Below are 24,962 nucleotides of genomic sequence, written 5' to 3'. Positions count from 1 at the left end.
TTAGGGACGTTCTTTCATCAGATGTCTTTGTAGATGGTTGGATTTCACAGAAAGCTCTGGGTTCATGGCCCTGACCTGGTGCCGGTTGCCACTGTGGTGACCTCACAACTGTGAAGACATGGCCACCTGCCTGGCTGACGAAGGCAGTTGTGGTGAGGCTCCAGGTCCCAGATCTGCTGCTCACTGGGTGTGCAGTTTTGATAATTCCAGTTGCTTCTCTCTCCCTGCACAGTTTTCACCCGTAAAGCGGTTGCCAGGATGGTCTACACCTCGCGTGGTTGTTACAGTGTGAATAAGAGAGTCCATATAATGTATGCTAAGCGGAGCCCAACACACACTGTAACTCTCTCAAATGTTTCCGGTCCCAGCACCCACTCCTCAAATCTATCCTTCCCATCTTCAGAAGCATCAAATTCTCTTAGATCTTTAGCTCCACAAGGTGAGGCTTGGAGCTGTGCAAAACTGCAAACACCAACAGAAAAGGTAACGTTCTAAATTGCCATCAGCCTTTTCCATGTTAGTGTGAAATAAGGACCTAAAAAATGATGAGTTGCCATTCCTGAGAGCTTACCGTGTGCCAGATGCGCTGATAAGATCTCTCACAGACAGCTCTATGAGGTCAGTTCAGGTATGGTTCCCATTTTACAGATGGTGCAACCGAGACTTAGAGAAGCCAAAGAACTTGCCCAAAGACACACTGCAAATGAATAGCAGAGCCTAGATTTGAACCTAGGTGCTTCTAACTCTTCGAACTATAAAAAATAGTGGCTAAGAGGTTGAGTGCTTTTGGTATAGCAGGTACCTGTTAAGCTCTGTTTTACGGTTGTGGAATCTCAGTCTCAGATAAATAGAGTTAGTGGCCCACGGTCCACAGGTAGTTAGTGACAAGTTAGAATCCATGTCCCCTGAGTCTGATGTGAAGAGCCGTGCTCTCAATGACCCCGCCCTGCTGCCAGACTCTATGGTCCTACCCAGAGGAGCAGGAGGGGGCTAGGTCAGGGGACAGCGGTATAAAAGATAAAAGTGTTACTTCTTCAGAGTAATGCACGGTTGCTCAGGCCCTCTGGAAGCATGGCCTTTGCCAAGAACTCCCCTCAACACTGTTAGCTGGAACTCAGGGTATACAGGGGAGATGATGAAACAGCCCACTGTTGGCTTCCTCCCAGACGCACGAGTCCTTTGCAGGGTGAGGAGGCTGACGGAGGACAGTCAGCCCCATAGCCAGCCTGGGTTTGATTCCTAAGTTTAAAGAACTAAACATATGACCTTAGATAGTTATTTAACCTCTCTGGGCCTTGGTTTCCACATCTGTGAAATGGGGATATTGATAGTGACTGTCTTATGAGGTTACAGAGATGCAGTGAGCCAATCTGGGCAAAGCAATTAGAACAGTGCCTGGCGCATAGTCCTTGCCGGTGTGATGTATCATCACTGCCAGAGAGTGGCAGAAACGTCTAAGAGTATAAATCCTTGCAGGATAGGAACCGTGTCTTCATATGTTATGTCTTTCACTTAAGTCCCATGACAAAGTTAAGAGGTAGAAACAAAATAAGGAAAAGAAAAAAACAAAAACCCAAATCCAAACACCCCAAATCTCCAATTGAACAAAAAAAATCTAGCTGAGGATTCCATTGTTTGAGAAGCCCAAACTCCAGCCCTATTCCAGGCTCATCACAGCAACAGTCTCCCCTGGAGTCTGAGCTGCAGCGCCTGCTCCTTGGCCATGCACTTGGCGAAGAATCTAGGTGAGAGAGGCTGGTGCCCAGGCCGGGTTCCAGGGCCTTCCCGCTAGAGGGCGACATTGTAAGGGAGCCGGTCAGAGCCCTGTCTTTGGAATCAGGCCATTCTGGCCTCCCGGGCCACCTCTACAACGTGACCTTGAGTTCATGGTTTCACCTTCCGAACCTCAGTTCCTTTGCCTATAAATTGAGGACAGTGGTATTTAGGTCACGGCCCTGTTGTGAGGATTAAATGAAAAAACATTCATTAAACACCCTGCACGTAGTTGGTTTCAATAAAAGGTAGTGGGCATCACTGTTCTAATTGTTGCTCTTTGCTCGGTGGCATCTTAAGGTTCACCATCCAGCAAGAATTGATACCCGCTGGGTTCTGCGTCCTAGCACTGTCCCCAAGTCGGCCCCCTATTGCCCCTGATAGGCACCTCTGGCTCCAAGGGGCCGCAGTGGAGGAGGCAGCTGAGCGACCTTGTCGCAAATGGGGCTGCAGGATAGAGTTTGTGAATCTAAGTACTTTTCTTCCCTGACAAACAGAAAAGGTCAGGGGGGAAATCAGGCCTGGTGCCTTGTTCTCTGAGGCTTCTTTCCCAAACTCATCCACATCCAGTTTTTGTCACCATGTGCCCGTGGCATGCTCTGGGCTGGGATCCCTCACGGTTGGATAGAGTTCATTTTATGTAAGGGGAGACTAAAATGGCAGGACCGTTTTTTGGATAAACAGCCAAAATGTATACATAAAAATGAGTTATTTTCTTCAAAGGAGGCAGATACCTGGGAGGCTGTGTGCAAATTCAGAACGTTTGGTGAACCTTCCCTTCAGTTCGCCTTTAGTGCCTCCAGCCCCTTCTTGCTCACGTCCTCAGAGTCGACGTGCCCTCTTTTTTTCAGAGTAGATTTAATTTTGGGAAATAGCCGAAAGACATTTGAGGCTGAGCCTGCTAAATAAAAAGGGTTAGTCATGCAGGATAATAACACTTTGGGATAAAAAAAAAGTAATAAGGTTATACTTAGAAAAATATTGATTTACCTTTTATGATGCTGTGGGTAATCTGGCTCTGAAACTGGCGGCCCAGAAGTGAACTTCCACGCCAGCTGGAGTGATGGAGGCAGAGGTGAAATAAACTTTGTCCTCTTCAGGCAACTTTGATAGGAACAAAAATCCCCGTTTAGATACATGACATGTGAAACATTCATTTAAAAAGGGTTTGATCTTATGGCACTGTGGACACACCTCATATTTTAATTATTCATATAGTTTTTGCTTGAGAAATTGCTAGTTTAAGAATAATGTCATGTTTTTTGCATGCCGTATCATTTAGAGATTTTCATTCTCCCTTCTTCCCCTCCCCACTCCCTCCCTCTTTTCTTGCCTTTCTTCCTGCCTTCCTTACTTCCTCCCTCCCTCCCTTCCTTCTTTTTTAGGCATATGTTGAAACAATTAGACTAAAAGATGATGAAATACTCAAGGTACAAACCAAAGAAGATGGAGACGTCTTTATGTGGCTGAAGCATGAAGCTACCCGAGGCAACGCAGCAGCTCAGGTAAAAAATGCAATCCACTGTCTTGGAAATTCTCTCAGCCATGATAGACTGGGTTACGCCTTGGTAGCAAAATAACCCAAACCTAGCAGCTTAGCACAACGCCAGCTTATTGTTGCTCATGTGCCCGTCCCATAGGGGTTGGCATGGGCTGTGCTCTCATAGTCCCCTGGGAGCCCAAAACACCCGCTTCCAAAGCCATTGCAACAGGGCAACGGCGTGACACATCACAGGGTGGCTCTTAATCCTTCTGCTCCGAAGGAGCATGAGTCACTTCTCACATTTCATTGGCCAAAGCGAGTCAGTTGGTCACTCTTGACTTCGAGTGGGCTGGAAATGTAGTCCAACCCAGCACCTAGAGGGGAGAGAGCCACAATAAACAATAAAATAAAAGGAAATATTAAAAAGCATCTTGGGGTGTAGGGGAGATTAGATGGGCATTGAGAAGAAGGCCACAAAGTCAGCTAGGAGAATGAGGGAAAATCTGGCATGACAGACCAAGAGGACCAACCTTGTCTCTTGAACATGTCTTTTGCACGGACTTGTAAGGGGTACAAGAAAGGACAGGGGGCTGGGACAATGTCCCCTATCTGACTTCTTGCCTGATTCCACTGTGAAGAAAAGACTTTATGAGAGCCAGCTAAGGCTGATGGCACCGGAGGGAAGACACCTCCTTCCCTAAGGATGGATTTAGCTTTTGCTCCGTGCTCCTGGTGAGCACACAGCATCAGGAGGCGCCTCCGGGTCTGCTAAGAAGACAGAAAACCAGAGATGAGAAAGAGAAAGAAAACCAAAGAACAAACGCATTGTCAATCAAACACTTCAGAGTCCCTGTAGTAACGGATCTCCCATTCCTCCTTCAAGGTTTTCTTAGCATCTCAGGAGATGCTTTCCTGGAAGTTACAAAGTTTAATTTCTTGGTGGGGAAGGGAGGTGAAAGAGAAGAGAAGGAGATGAAAAGAGAGCTAGAAAGAAGGAAAGACAATAAGGGGCCCACGAAGGACCAGAATGTTAACAAGCGTTGCTTGGGTCCCCTTCCCGGGGTCTGTGCCAGGCTGCAGCCTTTCTAGTGCAGGCAGCAAATCCAGTGCATAGTCCAGAAACAGCACTGCCACAGCCGTTTCCTGAGTGCCCCAGAGCGTGCATGAACTTTCCTAACAGTGGACACCTCTTCCTTCAGTCAGGGAATCTTAGATGGGTAGCTTCTGTAAGTTTCTGGTGAGTTCTGCTGGGTGGGAGCTGAGGGGACAAGGGCAGACAAACAACCTCTTGAGGTCCCTACCCGCAAAGACTCCCAACCTCAAGTCTGCAGTGGAGCCAACCACAGGGACAGACACTGGGATAGGAGGAGACTGGTGCTGTCGGAGGCACCCTAACCAGTACGGATGTGCACTGGCCACACCGCTCACCGGAGCAAGAGGATGGGCAGTACCTCCCAAAGGAGAGGAGATAGCGTGTTTGTTGACCAAGTTCCATCCAGCTCTGGTCTGGGTGCCATAGATTCATTCACACACACGCACACACACATACCCCATTTCCAGCTCATGTTAAGGACTTGTATTTATACAAGTTCACCTTCAGGGCTTTGGTCCTCGGTAGGAAAATGACACGTGTCTACCTAACTCTTGCGTCTCAATAGAAAACCATTTTAAACTAGGTTTGCCCTCTCCCCACCCCCACTGCCTTTAAAGTCTTACATGTTAAGCATTACACAGGCAAGTCATTATTCTAAATTGCTGCTGTCTTGAAGCAACGGTTAGCCCAGATGCTGTTCTGGGGCCAGCAAGGTGTGGCCAAGAACCCAGAAGCGGCCATCGAGTGGTATGCCAAGGGCGCCCTGGAGACTGAGGACCCCGCATTAATATACGACTACGCCATTGTGTTATTCAAGGTGAGAATCACGCAGTTTGTGCTGAAATGGCACAATTCTTATCAGACTTCCCAAGCGGGTTCCTGTAGGGGTGCAGGCCAACAGGGAGTCTGGAGCTGAAGAATCTTAGTATATGCTTCTGTCACTCTTGGTGGAACGTGGTATTTGCTGAAAAGGCAAGAGTCAGAAGTGTTTCCCTGGTCTCATTTTTAATCATTAGTCTTATGTTTGGATTCTCTCTGCTTTTGCAAGAACTGTGGCATTCTGGAGGAGACACCCATATTTTATGGAGTGCTATGTGCCCAGCAGTCCCCAAAGGTGCTGCAAATTTGCCACCAGGCAGAGTTGTCATTGAATCACAGCTGAGACAAAGTGCATATTTGGGCTGGATCCCAACAGTCCCATAGATTGAAACAAAGATCTTGGTTTTAAGCCAGTGGGAGAGCAGGACGGATGGGGTGAGCTTTAGCCCAGGAGACAGAGAATGGAGTTCAAGTCCCTCCTCTGCAACCATCAGCTGTGTTCTACTTACCCAATCCGGTGGGACAATGGTCATGACCACAGATGGAATGAGATGACCTAAGGAAAGGGCTTCAAGAACTGAAAAATGTTATCCTATACAGAATAATAGTAGTTCACATTGATTGAGGTGGTGCTTATTCCCTGATGTATGTGTATTAACACATCCAGTCCTCACAACAACCTTGCAAGGTAGGTTCCATGGTGTATTATGACCGCTGCTTACGTGTGTGGTAGCAGAGGCTCAGGAAGGTTTTGTAACTTGCCCAAGGTCGCATCACTAGTACATTTCAGATCTGGGACTGGGACCCAGGCAATCTGGCTTCAGGATCTGTGCTCTTCACCCCTGAACACAGAGACATCAATTCACCAATCTTGAAAAAGTAGGAAGCCGTTGGCTCTAGTAAGGAAACCCCTGGCCCCTATGTCCAGGCCCAAAGGAAGCAGCTGCCTGCAGATACACATGTCTTCAAACAAGGACCTGGATGCCCATGGCCAGGTTCATCTCCAGAATACAGCTGTGGCTGCTCATTGATTAACAATCATGACTTTTGCTAAATGTCTAACTCTCTAAAGCCTTAAAACCTATTAGTTGTTATGGTTTCCAGATTTAAAGCCCAGACTTTCTCTTTGTCATCGTCAAATCAACATGGAAATTGTTTGACTCTTAGCCATATGCCAAGGCATTCGTGTATTTGAACAATAAACACCCATTAAGGGCTGACAAAATGCTAGATTCTGTGATAGAGGAGGGACACATGGGTGCACGAGCCACATCCCTGACCCCAGGGATCTCAGACCCTCGAGGTGAAGACAGAGGAGAGGCACCTGCCCACCGGGGGTGGAGACAGCTACTGCCCAAAGTGCAGGAAAGATAAAGGCATGAATCAGACATTTCTTCTGCCCAGCGGGAGCTTGAAATCCAGAGGGAGAGTCAGGAGGTGGCCTAGAAACCTTTTTTGGTTTTCCTGCATTCTAACTGAGTTATCTTTGAGTGGGATGAAGGAAACCTTTTATCTAACAGTCCTGTGCACTTGGCTTATTGTCTTGTGTGGGTACCTGGCTTATTGAATTCAAAGATGGCTCCACGATGATGGCAGTAGTGTGTCTGAGATGGTGGAGTCCGTCCCATTTCAAATCCACATGAGGATGGAGCTTTGACTTCTATTGCAGCAACTGTCCTCCATGAATTCATTCAGTGGATAGTTACTGAGCACTTACTGTGTATCAGGAATTCACATTCTGTCACTTGACAACTTCCGGTACTACTCACATTTGTGCATCGTGTGTTGTCTTTTTGCCAGAAACCATCCCACCTCTCATTACATGATTATCCTGAAAAATCCCCGTCCTAGAAATCAGAGCATCTGAGTTCTAGTTGCAGATCTAATTGTGAGGTCTAGAGTAAGTCAACCTTTCTGAGCCCCATTTCTATTCCTTCGAAACAAAGAAGTTGGAGAAGATAAACTTTGAGCATAAGCAGTTTATAACATTCTGTCAGCCTGATGGTTCTGATTCTTTTCCCAAAGTCCAAAAAGGTCATCTCATTGCCCCATCCAGTTATTCCAAATAGTCTTCCTGTCCATTCTCTTTCCTCTCCCTCTAATTAAATGAAGTAATGGCGCACTTCTGAAAAATATTTTCATCTTCCAGTTTGCTTCAGCTCATCAGTTTTATTCAATAAGTAACTTAAAATCTAGTAGAAACTCAGTGTATGTAATTTAACCTTTATCTAGATTCACAGTTTTACTTTGAGTCCTGAAAACTACAAGGACAAACATAGTTTGCAGCATGTTTTCTGTATCCTCTAAAAAGGTTACAAATCTTTATAGATTCTCGGCATAGAAATGAAAATATATGGGAGAAAATACAGTGTGGCAGTTACAAACATGGACCCTGGAGCCCACCTGCCTGGGTTCAAATCCTGCCTCGACTTCTCACTTGCTGTGTGATTCTGGGCAAGTTTCTCCCATAAGAATGCTGGCAGCACGTGGGGGAGAGCGGGGAGTGAGGGTTAGAGGTGACAGGAGGGTACTGGGCTCACGGTAATTAGCACAGGAATGTTTGCTAGTGCTGTCTTCACTTACTGTAGAGCTGAGCATTTAAACAGAGAGAACAGCTGTATTCATTGCAAAGCCCTCTCACATTGTATCATATGTGACCCCGTCCAGTGCTGAGTCTCAGACCAGGAGGGCTCCATGCAGTGTGCGGGTCAATCACAGACCCAGAGTGCGCTTAGAAGCATTGGCAGTTTTCATCCTGCTCCTCTTGCCTGCCATCTTCATGGTCACGATCAGATCTATGTCCAGAGAGGACCAAGGACCACCCCCACCCTCCCCAGACTCACTGTTTTTCCACGTGGTCCTGCAGACACAACAGTGTGGTCCCACAGATTTCCTCTCGTATAACAAGGATCCCAAAGCCATTTCTCTCTGTGATGCACAAACCATCTCTGCTGGAAACCCTTGATTTTGCTGGAGGAAGCTTGTCAGTTTGTCAGTGTCTGAGACAACTGATTCCAAGGGGCCCTTCGCTGCTGGCTCTCGAGCTGGTTCTGAAGCCACAGTATTCCACGGTGGGGTCTCCCACGAGGACCCTGGAAGGCTGCAAATGACAGCCTAATAACTCTTGACTGTCCAACACAGATCAAGTGCTTTATCTGGCACACAAATTAGGGAATCCCCAGAGCAAGGCATCCAAGATGACCACGCTCATTTAACCTCATTCCTGGCTTCTCCCAACAGCACTTGTGGATTGGCGGGAATGGGATTCACTTGATGATAAATGGGGAATCGGGGATGCTAAGCTGGGAGGGTGAGGTGTGTTGCCTCTGCTCTACAAATATAAGCAAAATGATGATGGTGGTGATGATGGTGATGATATGGTGATTGTGATGATATAAGAGCTCCACATATAGAAATCTTCAAGATTAGCTTTTTAAATAAGAAGGCCTGGGCTTTATTTCTAAGTATCTTCTATCAAACACTGATGGATCTGTGTGATGGTTTTTCGTATACTTCGCATTTATTTTCTTCTTGATCATTGCTGTTTACCATTGTTTAGGGTCAAGGAGTGAAAAAGAACAGACGGCTTGCCTTAGAGCTGATGAAGAAAGCAGCTTCCAAGGTAACACTTGTGCATATTGTCAGAGCGAAACATTTCCACCACACACACCCACGCTCTCACATGTCTCCAAGAGTAAGTGGGCAGCCTTCTGAGGAAGGTAGACTTGCAGTGGGGAGGGAGGGGTCCCTGGCGTCACAGTGATTAGTCATTTTCGAGCTACAACACACACAGAAACCCACCCAATGGGGATGGCAGAATTCAAAAGCCAAACTCCCTTTCCAGTCAATAGACTTCAGACCGATTTTGTTTGAAGGCTAAAATTATAATCAAGGGCTGCCCTGCTAGCAAGCAGCAGTGGGGGCTCCTTGAAACTGAATGAATGTAAATGCCATTGAATTAGGAAAACCAAAAGCCTGATTCCTCTGAAGATTAACCTCGTCATGCCCAACACGCATTTGCTTCTCTGGGCTTTGATAAACGGGCTGTTTATCAAGCTTACTGCCGGCTTTCAGAATTAGCTTTCTGTTGTCCCTATTTATTCTTCAAAGTTATCTTCAAACCAGTTAGTTTCAACATTGCACTAGAGGATGGAGGTTATAATATCACTTGTGAGGGGACGGACGGACACACACACACACACACACACACACACACACACACACACACACACACACAGAGGCATACATATCCCTGTGTGCAAAGACACACACCCAATGCATGCAGACACACACATGCATACTCCCCGGTGCCTGCATACAGATTTGCAAACAAATAGATTTGGAGAAACCACTGTAATTTTACAACCTTGACAGGGCCCTTTATAGCCCTTCAGGCTCTGAATGTGCCTCCATCCCCAAGGCTGCTAGTACTCGCCCTGTCAACCAAGACTCCTCAAATAACCAGGCTGATTTTCCTTCCTCATTCCCTTTCTTTAAAGAGCTCAGAGTGTCCCTTTGTAGAAAGTTGGAGCATGGAGGAAGAAAGCCAGGAGGCTTTTTCTCCACCTCTGTGGCCTCGAGAAGGCCAGTGACCCAGGAGAAGGGAACCCACCAAAGGGAACCCACCAAAGTGCACACTGGCTTCCCACCCTGATGCAGACTATAGAAATAGAAAACAGCTTGATGGCGGTCATTGAGGGCACTGGTTCCAGAGCACCCTAAAACGGGACAGTGATGGGGTTTCCTGGCAGGTGTGCAGTTTGCATCCCCTTAGTCATGCTAGTGGTGATCTGTTGTCTAAGGTGCTTTATTTTGAATGGATTTTTAGCAGCACTTAGATGAATATTGGAGGAAATGCAATTTTATGGCCTGGAGTAGTCGCAGTCTTAAAAGCGTTACAGGATCTCACTCATGCCCTCATCAGGGAGTTATTAAGCCCTTACTCTTTGTCAGGCACTGTGCTGAAGCCCATAATTTGATTTTTGGAATTAGCTAAAAGTCACTTGGAAGGATATCTGTTGATACAGTTATAAATGTCCAGAACAAAGTGTGAGGATTAAGAAATAAAATAAGATTTCTCGAGGGGCTTCTGGACTGGTTCTAAATACAATTTCCAAAGGAAGTTCTGTGAATGTTTTGAGTGATGACAGGTACCTTTGAATAAGCCTGTGGCCTCCTGCGGTGAGCACTGCACAAGCCGTTTGGATGTCTATTCCATAGCTTGTTCCAAAGCTGGTTCCCACCGCTTTATAGTAGGGCCTGATCTGTGGCTTCATGGAAATGCATTCATCCCGCAACTTCTCAGGGGGCTGCCTTGCACCTGGTACCGTGCGAGACTCAAGAGGAATGCGTCTATGACTGATCCACAGCACTGACAGCTCACTGGCCCATGTGTCGGCTATCTGGGGGGCCTGCAAATCTGAACACTACCCTTAATCCGCAGAGTGTAGGATTTGGATTCCATTTTATGTGTCATCAGCCTTCAAAGGATGGCTTCCGTTCACTTGACAAACATTTGCTGAGCACTGACTCTAAGCCAAGTACTAGTACAGGTGCTTGGGGTACAAAACAAAACTCCCTGCCCTCGTGGAGCATCTGATCTAAGGGGCCTTGACAGTTTCTCCTGGTCCTCCCGGCACCCCGAGTCCAACATAAAAACTAAGACGGAGAGTGTTTTAGGAGCTGCTGCGGACTGAAAGGCTGCAGGCTGCGATCTTGGCATCTGTGGGGAAAGACACCCGTCCCCCTCTACTAAAAGGTGGGGCGAGAGATTTGGCTCCCCGCTTGGACTCTGCTGGGTCTCGCAGATGCAAGGGCACTCACTGTTTGCTTCTCCAATCCCTTTTCCCCTGCTTGTTCGCGGTCCTGTGATGCGGCAGGAAAGAAAGAAGGAGAACACTGAATGCCCAGGTTTGCATACTTGCACCCCTGCCCGGCTCCTAAGCCTTCAACAACCAGGCTCCAGGCGGCCGCACAGAAGCAGGTGGGAGCACCTGGGGAGAGCAGAGGCGGGCACCTGAGAGCATGAGTCAGCAAGAACAGGGAGGCTCCCATGAAGCAGCCCCTCCCTGGGACAGTCCCAGGCTTACAGGTCTGAAACCTCCCTGCCTTCTCCACCGCCCTCTCCTCTGCGTCAGCCCCGACCAGACGCTACCCGGCAGAGACGGGATGCTGAGCGATCACACGACACCTGTGCTTTGCAAGTAGGATGTTGTGGCTGCTTTCTGCAGAGGGTTTGTTGGTGTTTGCGGCAGAGGAATCAGCAGATGGGCAGGCAGGCCACCTAGAAACCGTCCCAGCCAGGGCAGACTTCTGGCCTCCTATCGCAGTTGAGCGCTCTTGAATTTCATGGGCATCACTGATACCGCAGGGCAGTAAGAAGCCTTTTGTAGACAAGGATGCTGCGTAAGAGCCCCCAGGGGCTGAGTGATGACCTGGGGTCCAGCATCACTGCTGAGCTGGAAGGCAGAAATCCCAGCAGCAGCCGGGTGAAACCCTCCCAGGAAGACACTAAGGCGGCCTCTGTTTTCCAGCACGTAGCTTTCCTTTAATGCCATCTGCCCCTGAAAAAGAGTCAGGAAGGTTTTGGGTAGACTCAGGCAGAATGCCTTCACAACAATTGATTCTCTTTAGGTTTCATTTAAAAAAAAAAAAAAAGTAATTCTTGTTCTGAAATCCAGGGACTGCATCAGGCTGTCAATGGCCTGGGATGGTATTACCACAAATTCAAGAAAAATTATGCGAAAGCAGCAAAGTACTGGTTAAAAGCAGAAGAAATGGGAAACCCAGATGCCTCATACAATCTTGGAGTCCTGTATTTGGATGGCATTTTCCCAGGAGTTCCTGGAAGGAATCAAGTGAGTAAGACCTGAGACCAGCCATGGCCCCAGGGTTGGGACAGACACCACCCAAGACACAGACCATGATCTCAGGGAACTCAAGGGCCCAGTTAGGAACACAAGAGAGGGAGGGCAAAGGCTGACATTAGCCAGATGCCAAGTATGTGCTAACTGCCAAACAGTTCTCAAAAGGGGAAATAGTAAAGGCTGAAGCAGTCAGGAAGGCTTCATGGAAGAGGAGGCCTGAGCATGGGAGAGGAGAAGGAGATGATACAAGGTGAGAGTGAGTGACAGAGGGTGCAGAGATTGGTGATTGATCTTACTGGAAGCAAAGAGCTGGATCTAAATAGGGTTGCCCAGTATGAGGCCAGATTTAATAATAATGAAGACAACAATTGAAAAACAAACAATAATGAAAACACAATCTTTAGTGTTTGCTGAAGACTTCCTCTGGGCCAGAGACTCATAAGCACTTTCCGTGGGCTGTCCTGTGTCATTCTAACCACCTTCTGGAATAGTTACTATTACTACTTTTCTGTTATGGAATAAGCAACCGAGGCTCTGACAGGTTACATAACTTACTCAGAGTCATACTCCTTGTAGCATCAGGCCCTGGTCCCCTTGTGAAATGGAAGCCCCTTGTTATTCATAATAATACTGATGGTAATAGTAATCCGAGCACCATTCAACAAATTACTGAACACCTGTCCTAGGTCAGGCACTCTTCCAGGCAGTGGAGATGCAGCAGCAGACAAAACAGTCCCTGCTTTGGGGAAACTTACATTCCGATGGGGCAGAAAGATAATAAACAAATGTGTAGTATGAGGGCAGGGGGAGATAAGGATTATGGGAAGAAATAAAGCAGGATAAGGAGGATCGGGAGGGTGGAGATTGGGGGGATGCTATGTGATAAGGGAGATCAGACACCTCCCTGATAATGTGACATTGTACAGATTCCTAGAGGAGTCTCATGAATATCCAGAACATTCCGGAAAGAGAGCAAAAGCCCCTAGAAGAAAGCAGGTTTGGCAGGTTCAAGGAAGAGCAGGGAGGCGGGAGGGTGGGGGCAAGGAGCAGAGAAGTGGGGTGAGGGGGAGAGAAGGTCAAGGAGGCAGGCGCCCTGGTCCACATGAGGATGCAGCTGCTCTGGGCGGGACGCGCCAGCTCTCAACAGGGCAGTGATATGCTGTGTTTTAAAAGGCTTCTCCTGGATCCTGATGGAGACCAGGCTTGAAGGAACAAGAGCAAGAGCAGGGGGTTAATGATTGAATCCAAGTGAGGAAGAGTGGGTAATATCAGAAGATGGGCTGAGATGGGACTAGATTCTGGATGTATTTTGAAGGTCAAGGTGACAGGATTTGAAGATGATTGGATGTCAGGTACGAGAAGGGGAGAGGAGTCAGGATGACTCCAAAGTATTTGGCATGTATTGAGATGGGAAGAAAAGAGGGGGCATTTGGGGATGGGCAGCCTTTGGCAGCAGATTTGCGGCTGAGGAATCAGATTATTTTTTGTGAAGCATGGTGCCAAGCCTCGAGAATACATTATCTCATTGAATCCTTGAAACAAACTTTCATGCTGGATACTCTCCAAAGGCACTTTTTTCAGATGTAGAAATTGAGTTATTCTTTTAGTTGGAGAGATCAACTAACACACCCAAGGTCACACAGCTAGTTGGGAGCAGAGCTGGATTTGAACCCAGGTCTATCTGGCTTCAAAACTTAAAAATACTTTTAAGCCCTCTGCTTAAAAATGGTGGTCAACTGTCTGGGAAAAAATCATAGTAATCAGTGGAACGTATACCCATCTAAGTGTTTGTTTTGTTTTTTCCCTCTACCTCTCTTTGACTCCGTGTGAGGTTGTATATTTTTATGCCTTGCAAATGTCTCAGCTCTCCCACACATCTGCGAGCCTGGATTTTTTATTGTCATATTCTAATTCTCACCTTCCTACTGGGGATGCAGTGTTTGCACTTGAATTCGAAGAAAGGTATTAAGCAAGGTTAGGAAAACAAGTGCCTGAGTTTCCGCCTGGTGTGACTTGATGTGGTCTTCTGTCTAGCTGGTGGGGGTTACGCGAGGATCCGATGAGAGGGCAATGATACCGGCAGCGTCGTGTTGTCTTATTTATCGGGCACACTTAACAGAATAGCCGCGGTCAAGGGCATCACATCGGGAGGCCAGCTTGTGCGACTGACTGTCTTCCTGGAACTTGACTTGGTCTTCTTAAAGATAGCAGAAGTTATAAACCTGTGATGTTTGTATCAGTTACCTCACCAGTTAAGCTCTGATGAAACCAGCCCGGGAGGACTTCTCCCTCATGAGAGTGACATGTGTTCATCTCTTTGCAGACTTTAGCTGGTGAATATTTCCACAAAGCTGCACAAGGTGGACACATAGAAGGAACCTTGTGGTGTTCTCTCTACTATATCACAGGCAACCTGGAGACGTTCCCTCGCGATCCTGAGAAGGCTGTTGTGTAAGAACCCTGTAGATGCTGCGTGTGAAGGGAAAGCCATATACTGTATTCACCATGCCTAAGAAAATAGCGTTCTTTTTTCTTTTATTCTTTTTTTTTGCATTAAAATTTGTTTATTTTAATTTTATCATTTACACGTGCACAGAGTTTAAAGAGCCAAATCATTTGAGGCAAATTTTTAAAAATTTAATTAAAAAAATAATTTGACGAGTGAAAACAGGAAATCTCCCCCAACCACACTCCATTTTCTGCTCCCTAGAATAAATCACTTCTCAGCATTTAATTATTTCTTTTTTATTTGCCTCTATCTCTAAATAACTACTATTTCTTGTTCTATTATTTATAGGCATTGTCTGATGATGTGCCAGTGGGAAAGATATAGTATACAGTTCCCTTTTACTCTGCCACCTCTTGCTACCCGACACATTCACACTTCCTACCCTCTCCCATCTTCCTAATATGTGCATCACTGGTTTGGTTGGGCTGGTATCTGGGTTTACACTTATTTATTATGACTGTTTAACACTATTCACAGCTGAGCCATGTGGTATACTATGACTGCTTTTTCTTTCTTGCATAACTTTTGGTTTTCTGTGGAATAATAATCATTTTTTATTGTTATTTATTTCCTTCACTCCCTGTGTACTTCTCATTTCCTGTATACTTGATCTCCACATTCTCCTTCAGTTTTCTAAATCTCCTCTCAATACGTCTATACCCATCAGTTCTTCTATTCATTTAATCTTCTTGGTGACATCTCTCCAGGAGTCTTTATTCAAGAAGAGCTGTCCTCCTGAAATTAACTTGATCATCATTGTGGGTTTCCCTTCCCTTTCATCTCTGTCTTATTTGGTTCTCCTCTTTGCTGGACCATTTTTCTTCCTCTTTCTTGGTTGACTCCTACATCTTGGTAGCTACCCTCCAGTAGCTTCCTGACTATGACTAGGAGGCACATTTTTGAGGTCTTACGTATCTGAAAATGTTTTACATAGATTTGCAAACTATGGCCAACGGATAACATGTGGCCCACTGCCCATCTTGTATGGCCCCAGGAGTGAAGAAGCCTTTTTATATTTTTAAAGGGTTTTATATTTTTTTGGTGGAGGTAGGTAATTAGGTTCACTTACTTATTTTAGAGGTGGTGCCGGGGATTGAACCCAGGACCTCGTGCATGCTAAGCATGCACTCTACAGCTTGAGCTACACCTCCTCATGGGTTTTACATTTTTAAAAGGTTATACAATGAAGAAAATACAACAGACACTGTATGTAGCCTACAAGGTTTAAAATATCTTGCCCTTTACAGAAAAAAAAAGTTTGAATACTTCTGCTTTAGACACTTCCACCTCATATGTATAGTCTGGCTCTTCAAAAGGTTATTTTTCATAAGACATTTGAAAGCAAATTTAATCTGACCTGAACTCAGTGATGAAACTTGGCTTAGACAGACTTGGGGCTTTTTATCATTATTAGTTAGGCTATTTGGTGTGAACATTCATATGTTTCATATTTTCTTGTTTGCCTTTTGTTATTGACTTCTAGCTTAATTACACTGTGATCTGAGAATATATTCTGAATGACTTCAGTCCTTTAAAATGGGTTGAGGCTTGCTTTATGACCAGAATATGGTCAATTTTTATATATGCTTTATAGTCTCTTTAAAAAAGTGTGTTTTCTGAACTGGTTGGGCACAACATTCTACATATATGTATCAATTACATCAAGTTGGGTAATTGTGTTGGTCAGATCTCCTACATACTTTCTGATTTTTTTCTTCTTGTTGTATCAGTTATTGAAAGAAGTGCATTAAAATCTCACATTATGAGTGTATACTTTTCTAGTTCTTTAAGTCCTGTCAATTATATATTTTCAATATATAATGGATCATAGAGATTGAAAATTGTTTTACTTTCTTAGTGACCTTTCTATCATGTCACAATGTCGTCTTTATCTCTGTTGGTGGTCCTTGCCTTAAAGCCTACTTTTTCTGAGGTTAGTTTAGGTACACCTGCTTTTTTTTTTTGTTACAGTTGCATGTTCTATCTTTTCCATTCTTTCACTTTCATTCTCTCTCTGTCTTTTAATTTTCATGTGTCTCTTGTAAGTAGCCTGTAATTGGGGTTTGTGTACTTTTTGTTTAGTCTTACAATTTTAGTTCTCAATTGATATATTTAGCTCATTTACATTTAATGTAAATATGGTTATATTTAGTTTTAAATCTGCCATTTTACTGTTTATTCTGTCTGTCCCATCTGTTCCTTGTACCTTAATTCTCTTTTCTTGCCCTTACTTTAAATTAATCAAGTGTTTTTTTCAAGTATTTTAAAAAATTATTGTATTTCCCCCTTTTCATTAGTTTGTCAGTTACATATTTTTATAATGTTCTTTCAGTGATTGTCAATCTAAAGATTACAACAGACTAGTTTATTATTAGTACTCTTCTGGGATAAATTAAGGGGCAGAAACAAAATAGGGAAACCTTATAATAAATCAGTAAACATGTTTTAATGGAGACAGTACTAGAACACTTGATAAAGGTTATTTTTTTTTCCATATTGGCGGACATTTTTCATGTCTTTGTTTCCAAGAATGAGAGTGCCTAAGATTCATTAGAAAGGGCACTGAATGCCAGGCACTCAAAATGTATCTTTCTTTACCTTCTTAACATTCGGTTCTGGTTTGTTGCTCCATAAAAATTCTCACAAGCAAAATATTCCCCAAGTGGGATTTATAAAATCATATGAAGCAAAAAGCAATTGTTTAATTTGCCACAGTTTGGATATTTTCTCTTCTGTTTCCTTTCCAGATGGGCAAAGCACATAGCTGAGAAAAATGGCTACTTGGGCCACGTCATTCGCCAAGGCCTCAACGCCTACCTGGAGGGCTCTTGGTAAGTTAGATTGAACTTTCTCAGTCCTTACCTTTCAATCTGTCAGCGTAGTCTTATGAGATGGAGTCTTAAAATGCAACTGAAAAAGCAATTTGCAGGGAAATCATAGCCTCCCAGTAATGATATTCAGAGTTTCACTGACTGATTGGCTGTTGATTGGAAAACATAGCATTTCCATGTTTAATTATACACAAAAATTAGTTCTTTGGGGGGAGCGTCCACATTCATCAAGCTGAGAGACACACGAATACTGTTGACTTCTCTTCCCTTCAAGCTCACTCTTCTCGGTTTCAGAGTCTGGAGATAGCTCAGGGGATCCTAGCTGACCCTCTGTCTCTCACTAGCAGGCCACAGAAAGTCCAGGATTTCCACCTTGTTCCTGGGAAGGAGAGAAAGCTCAGGCTACATCTTCCCATAGATATTTCACTGCATCTTCCAGGAGCCTAAGGTTGCTGGAATTCACTCACTAGACATCCATTGTCACAGCCAGATAGACTGTACCTGTAACCTTCTTCTGATGGAGTTAGCAAATCCTGTCCTGTACTGACTGGGTTGAGACACCACACGTGAGGACTTGTAAATACCCTCCATTTGCTTTCACTTGATTTTACAAAAAAGGACACACTTTTCCAAACTCAACCTGAATCCATCTTTTTGTTTCTTCTATCAGGCCTTGCACTCCAGCTTACTTTTCCTTGGGCCACATTTTCTTGGCTCGTTGATTACCTAAGTGATCTGGGTATTTCCATAATAACTAAAACGGATATACAAATCAGCACACATCCCATTGGTCCACTGCCTCAAAGACATTAGAGCAGACCTATCATCAATCATACTCAGATCCAACTCTTAATTAGAAATTAATATATAAGTCCAAAAGAATGCCATTTTCTCCTTTGGTCCGTGGGCGCCCATGTAACCTACAGAGAGCATCTCAGTGAAGGAGAATCTCAAATTAGAGAATGAGTCCAGTGCAAAAAGCATGAGATAAAAGTGTTTATTATTATTATCCTGTGAAAGTTTATCACCTGTGGCCTCATTTTGCATAATCAGAGAGAAATCTTTCAACGCAATGATCATTTTCAGATTGATACAGCTTACAATTTTTGTGCTGTTTTATCTTGTTTCCCAAATGAGCCTCAGTTCATAAAACTGCACTGACTTTGACTTTCACTTGTTCTCTATGTCTCACCCTCCAAGTTCCCCTCCCTTTACTCCCCACTGCTTCTTAGGGGAAACTAAGCATTCAGACCTCCAAGTGTTTATACGTGGGGTTTTCCCAAAGGGAGAGCATAAACACCCTCTCAACACACACACACCCCCAAGATGTCTGACACTTTTTCCCATAAAGAGAGTATCTGCTAATAGCTTAGCTTCCTTGCCTACTTTTGAATTTAACATCACAAAGCAGTTCAGGGCGCACACTTAAACATTTGCTGTGAAGGTCAAGAGGAATTAAGGTTTTTGTTGCCTGCTGTCCTCAGAATATTCAGCCACATTGCACGATTGATTTTTTTTTTTTTTTGCAGGGGGGAGGAGGGCTAAATGTGTTCTACATTGTTGGTGACTTTGGGTTCAGTTCAGCAGATTTTACTGAGTACACTTAAATGCAAGGTACCTTGCCATAGCTGTAGGGGATGCCACGAATAAGGCTGGGGGAAGTCTGCTGCCTCTTCTCTTCCTTGTGCCAAACTACCTGCCATGCCCATATTCTCTCTGACCTCTGGGGCTTTGCACTTGCTGTTCCCTCTGCCCAGAAGTTCTGCCTAACTCCTTACTCCTTTTTGTCCTTGCATGGATCATGATTGCTCTTTATTTGTTGATTGCCCTGTGGTGTGTAGCCCAGTGCCCAGTACCCGGTGACACCTAGGAAGTACTCAAAAACTACTGAGAGAATGAACTAAGGCCAATAGACAGAACAACCATAACTCAAGGGCCATGAGCAGTATTTAAAGAATATCAAAGAAATAGGAAAGTTCTGGGTATGTCTAGAAAACTTTGTCACCCAGTTTGCCTTGAGGGTAAAATTTGTAAAAGGGAGGGGAAAATGCCAAGATCAAAGTGATGATGCATTGTGGACTTTTGAATAGCAGGTCATATACTTTTTACTTCATTTGTGGGGCAGTGGGGAGCCACTGATGGTTTGGGGAGAGGGTAGTGACATGACAAGGCTGGGTTCTGAGATGCTTAATCAGACACCTGTGAATGGTGGTGAAGAGAGGGGAGAGCGTGAATCCAGGAGCTAGTTCGCAATCCAGGTCAAAGGAGCTGAACTTTTGAGCTGGAGCTGTGGTCTGAGCCAGGGAAGTTGTTCTCCTGTCTTTTATCACACAACAATTGATACAAACCAAATAATGTGTGCCATGTGTGTAAGTTCCAAAGCCTAACAACAAAATGAACACCTGTAAGCCTACCACCCTATTTAAGAAGATGAACTGTTGAAGCCCCCTCCATGTCCTGCCCACATGAAACAAGCCCTGCCCTCCGCCCCCGGAACTAGCCGTCATCCTGAGCCCTGCTGTTGCCCTGCCGCTGACTCTCTTTAGATTTGCCGTATGTGGATATATTCCTAAGCAATAGATTTGACTTGGTTCTGAACTTTACTTCATTAGAATCATATTATATGTAATTCTTCAACTGCTTTTTTAAATTTGTTTGCTTAACCTCATGTTTCTGAGATTTATTATCTTTTGATACAGGTGTCCATAGGTCATTCATTTTCGTTGCTGTCATAAATCACAATTTACTTAACAATTCTCATATTAACATATATTTGGGTTGTTTCCCATTTTTTAAAAAAGAGCGATGTGGCCATAAACATTTTTTTGCGTGTGTATCCTGGCACATATAAGAAGAGTTTCTCTAAAATATAATCTTAAGAGTGGGGTCACAGGCTAGGCGTGTGTTCAACTTTACAAGATAATGCCAACTGTTTTCCAGACTATTCTACCAATTTATACTCTGTTAACCATGTATAAATCTCTGTTTCTCCATACCCTTGCCAACCTTGATGCTGGTGCTAAGTATTGTAAAAGATACGTCTTAATCTGGACTTGAGACCATTTCCTCTCAACAGGAAGAAACATCTAGTATCCATCCCAAAGTGAAAAATCTTTGTCCAAATATATTTGACACAAAGTGGTTCTATCTCTTCTGCTCTCTGAGCCTCCAAACCGGCCCCCTGAGTTTAACAGGAAATAAATGAGTGTTGGCTTCCCCACACCACCACGTGGCATTTTTTTGATACCATCTATTTTGCTGTAATAGAACTAAATCATCCATCAGTGTCTCAAGTCCATCCCCTTTTTTTCATTTTCCACGAGTGAATTTATTCTGGACATTATTTTCAAATTACATGTGTCAGTTTGATGAGCTTGTGCTTTTCTGTGTTGTTCCAAGATTTATATGGGATAGTTTAAAAGAGGACCGTGATGGAAAAGGGAGCTTTTCGCTGTATCGGCATAATATGGAAGATAATGTTGTCCTGCCCGAGGCTGTCCTCGGACATCAGGAGAAGTCAGCTAAGGAGAGGCTGCCCGTCATGTTTCATTTCCCTCCAGCGTATCCCTCTCTCTGTGTGTTTTATCTGTGAGCTGTGTGTTTTATTGTCCTTTGTCTTAAACATGCCCCAAATGCTTAGCCCAGGAGGTTAGCCAGATTCTCGTAAGCTTGAGGCAAGACAAGCAGGCACGCAAAATTCCACTTGAAAGAGACGCATCTTTTTGCCACAGAGCAAGGTTCTTAAATTCCACTGAGACACCAGATCTTTTTTTTTAATCCTTCCACTTTGAGCTGCTTCAGACATTGGAAGAAAAGAGCACAGAGAAAATAATAGAATTGTTTGAGAAACTGCTCAGAGATACTCAAATTCACAATTCACAGCAAGCAGCCACATGACTGATTATTAAGATGCATCGTTATGAAAGTTCTGTAAACAAATGTGCCGAGTCTGAAGTGGAAAGGCAGCAAATATTCCCCTGAACTCATTCTTTATTCTAAATCCCCTCCTCTCTGCATACCTCCACCCTATCCCCATCAGAATGACTGCCTGGAGGACAGTTTTCACTTTTGTGCGTTGGAAATAAAGCTGAATGCTCTGGTCGACTTCCTAAACCTTGAAGAAATTCACGGAAGGACAGTACAGTTTTGTGGCTTGTCTTTGGGCTTCCTGCACAGAGCAAATACCGAGTAAATATTTGTTTTATGAATATAAGGATAGAAATACCTGTAATTAATACTTTTAGGCAGTTTCAGCTGAGACACAAGAAAGAGCAAAGTGCTGGGAGGCTGAATGAAGATAGGGTTTCTGCAGAGATGTTGTTTCTGCAGTCTTTTAATAAGCTGAGAAAGTCTTGACTTCAGTGTCCTGACCCTTGCCTAGAGTTCACTCTTCAATATATGAAAACGGATGGTGGTGGTTTTAGAGTCCACCGTCTCTGATGATGGCTTCTGCAAGATGGAAGACTGCGTAGATGTCTGTTCACTGCTTCTATTGACGCCAGTGTTTTTAGACGTCTCTTTTTGATGGATTTCAGTGCTTCCTCAAAGGAAATGCTTGCGAATTCTGTGAAATTTCCTGCTGACTTACGTGATATTTGGACAATGGAAGTCTTCCTCTAAAACGTGTTCCTCCCTTCTCTACCCCTCCACCCAAGTAACTTTAGAGACAAGATATTGTCTTTATAAAATTTAACATGGTGACTCTGTTCTTACAGGAAGTGTCAACCTTGTACCCCACCCCCTCCCCAAATCCTAATAGTCCGCCCAACTGCTGTCTAAGAAAAACTCACTTTATTACATTGCAGTAACATGAGCCCCATTCTATCCAGTTCCAGCAGCAGAGGGAGCCTGCCTGATATTTGACCTTGGGCTGGCAAATCTACACCATCTCCTTCCCTCATTCATCTTGGGGGAAACTGAGGCACTGGGGAAACCTGAGTGTCTCCAAAGAAGCCTGACATTGTAAGACCTTTGGAACTGGACCTTACTGTACAATGATGGGGACTTTCTGCTGAGCCTCCCTTGCCGGTTCTCCCATCTGAGGTCTGCTCTGAATATTCTTGTCACCAAACGTGACTTTTGCAGGCTGTGCAGAAAGTGCCTGGGGGGTCTCTGTGTCGCTGCAGTTGTGGGCTTGTTATCTGGCTTGTCGGTGCGGGGACACTGCTGAGCCAGCCTCCTCTCTTGAGTGTGAGTCATGCCTGACTGGTCAGCTGCCTTGGGTATCCCAGGGGCTCAGAATTAGCCCAGTCAGCAGCCACACGGCCCGTGACTTGCAGTCTGTCTGATTTAAGGTCTGCCTGTCGTAACTTGACCTCCGGGTCACCTCTCTTTCCCGAGGGATGGCCTGCCAGAAGCTCTTTGGCAATGTAGAAAGGATGACTTCAAGATCTGCTTCCTTATGCCCCTACCCCTGCCTCCCCTCACCCTTCCTTAAACCGGTTCCTAGGTGGAGCTAAAACTAAGAAAGAGTTCTTAATATCAGCTACTGAAAATAAAAACTAAGCTTTAGGAACAACTATTTATGACTAAAATAAATTTTTATTCATGAGATGGGTAACAGAAAGAAAATGGAGGAAATCAGATAAATAAAAAGAAAAATAAAAATCACTTGCGTTCTCACCACCTGGAGCTAAGTCCTATTAACATTTTGGTAGATCATTTTTAGGTTTTGGGTTTTTCCTCTGTGTGTATATATATATCCGTGTCTGTGTATCCATGTGTGTATTCAATTTTATTTTTGTTTTACAAAAGTGGAATTTCACTGTTTTTTTTAACCCTGCTTTTTTTTTTTCACCCAATGGAAAATTCTGTGTAGACATCTTTCTACGTTTTTGAATACTCTTCGTCCACCTCATTTTTAATGGCCTCATCTGAAGGGGGCTACACCGTGGGTTCATTTAACTAGTCACTGATTTTCAGGTATTTGAGTTGTTTCTAGGTTTTTTGTTTGTTTGTTTGTTTTTCTTCATGCACATAGACGCTCTGCCATGAACTCTGTTGCCACAGAATCTTAGCATATGTTTCTGATTGTTTCTTTAGAATAAACCCTCGGGAGGCAGAACTGATGGGCCAGGTGGTGTGCACATTCTTAAGACTTCCCATATTTTTGTGTGTGTTGGGGGGTAGGGGTATGTATTTGTTTATTTTTTAACCGGAGGTCCTGGGGATTGAATCTAGGACCTCATGCATGCTAAGCACTCGCTCCACCACTGAGCTAAACCCTCCCTGCAAGACTTCCCACATTTAATCATTGCATTAATTGGCCTGCCACTAGCAGTGATTGTAAGAATATGTCCGTTTGCCCCAAGCCCTTGCTGCTATCCATATTATGAATTGGACCTTTCCAGCCTTTCAACAGATGAAAAGTGGTCTCTCATTGTTTTGCAAGTACTCAATTGCCACTGGTGTCGAATACATTTTTTTTCAGTTGTGTTTTTGGCCATTGGTATCAAGCCCCTTGTAAACTGCTTCTCCTTTGCCAAACTTCTAATGTACCACAGAAGTTCAGCTTTAATTAAGCTTGTTCAGAATTCTAAGCCCCATAAAGCCCTTCACAAAACAGAGGACTGGAAAGTGCAGGGCTTTTTCTTAATGCCACTTATCTCCTCTAAGCGAGGACAGAGGATGGATGGATTCAGGACTGAAAACTAACAGACAGCTCCCCCGCCAGCACGCGTCATACCATTCGGCCAGTAGAGGTAGCTGTTGCATCAGCTAGCTCCCAACCTTGTCTGTGAGTTCAGCCTTTAAGACAGAAAATAAATCAGTGCATGCGGTATTTTTAACAACAGTATTTATTTTTAAAAAAAAATCATGATTTTGTGATTTTTAAAAAACTGCTTATTTTGTGCTCTCTTATGTGTGAGTATAAAGCTTTCCATGAATATTAGTAAGAGCCACTATGTGAAATTTATTATTAATCATCTATTTTTAGGCACGAAGCTTTGCTGTATTATGTTTTAGCAGCAGAAACTGGAATTGAAGTGTCACAGACAAATTTAGCACACATCTGTGAGGAGAGGCCAGTAAGTAAATGGATTCTTCCCAGTCTAGAAGCTCTAAGGTTAAGGGTAATGAATTGGGTTTTATGAAGGCAAAATTACTCACTTGGCCGAAATATTAATGAGTTAACTTTTTCTTCCCCTTCACCCTCTTAGGACCTGGCCAAGAGATACTTGGGTGTTAATTGTGTTTGGAGATACTATAATTTCTCTGTTTTTCAAATCGATGCTCCTTCATTTGGTATGTATAGAGAAACGGGCGCTAAATTGAAGCATTGGAGGCTTTTAATCTTTAGTAACAGGGAACATCCAACAGCTTTGTGGGGAGTGTGATATTTCTAAACAATTAAGAAAGAGAGTGAAAAATCTCAGCTATTAAGATCTTGCCTAAACTCTGCTTTCGGCCTCAAGCAATACATTTCTCTTCTTCCATTGTCCATCGAATGCTTGGACCCACAGTTTCTAAGGGATCAGTGAGAATTCGAAAGATAAAGCTAGTATGGAGAGATTCTCTGGGCCAGTCATTGCCTTTTGGCCCTCGGATGGATTCCCTGTCTTTCTGGCTCTGCAGGGTGTGTTAGGAG

The 24,962-nt window shown here is 44.2% G+C and overlaps 1 protein-coding gene across 1 annotated transcript in view; it reads left to right on the top strand.

The window, feature by feature from the left end:
• The window catches only part of SEL1L3 (SEL1L family member 3), a 97,969-nt gene that overhangs the window by 58,028 nt on the left and 14,979 nt on the right, over window positions 1-24,962 (top strand). Inside the window, exons 12-19 of the mRNA XM_032495227.1 lie at window positions 3,159-3,278; window positions 5,026-5,166; window positions 8,728-8,790; window positions 11,849-12,025; window positions 14,358-14,485; window positions 17,291-17,374; window positions 24,312-24,402; window positions 24,535-24,619. Of these exons, the coding sequence (XP_032351118.1) occupies window positions 3,159-3,278; window positions 5,026-5,166; window positions 8,728-8,790; window positions 11,849-12,025; window positions 14,358-14,485; window positions 17,291-17,374; window positions 24,312-24,402; window positions 24,535-24,619 (889 nt within the window). The remainder of the gene's footprint in view (window positions 1-3,158; window positions 3,279-5,025; window positions 5,167-8,727; window positions 8,791-11,848; window positions 12,026-14,357; window positions 14,486-17,290; window positions 17,375-24,311; window positions 24,403-24,534; window positions 24,620-24,962) is intronic.

This window comes from Camelus ferus, chromosome 2 (assembly GCF_009834535.1).
Source record: "Camelus ferus isolate YT-003-E chromosome 2, BCGSAC_Cfer_1.0, whole genome shotgun sequence".
In the NCBI taxonomy this organism is placed as follows: domain Eukaryota; kingdom Metazoa; phylum Chordata; class Mammalia; order Artiodactyla; family Camelidae; genus Camelus; species Camelus ferus.
This window is presented reverse-complemented; position numbering and strand designations above follow the sequence as displayed.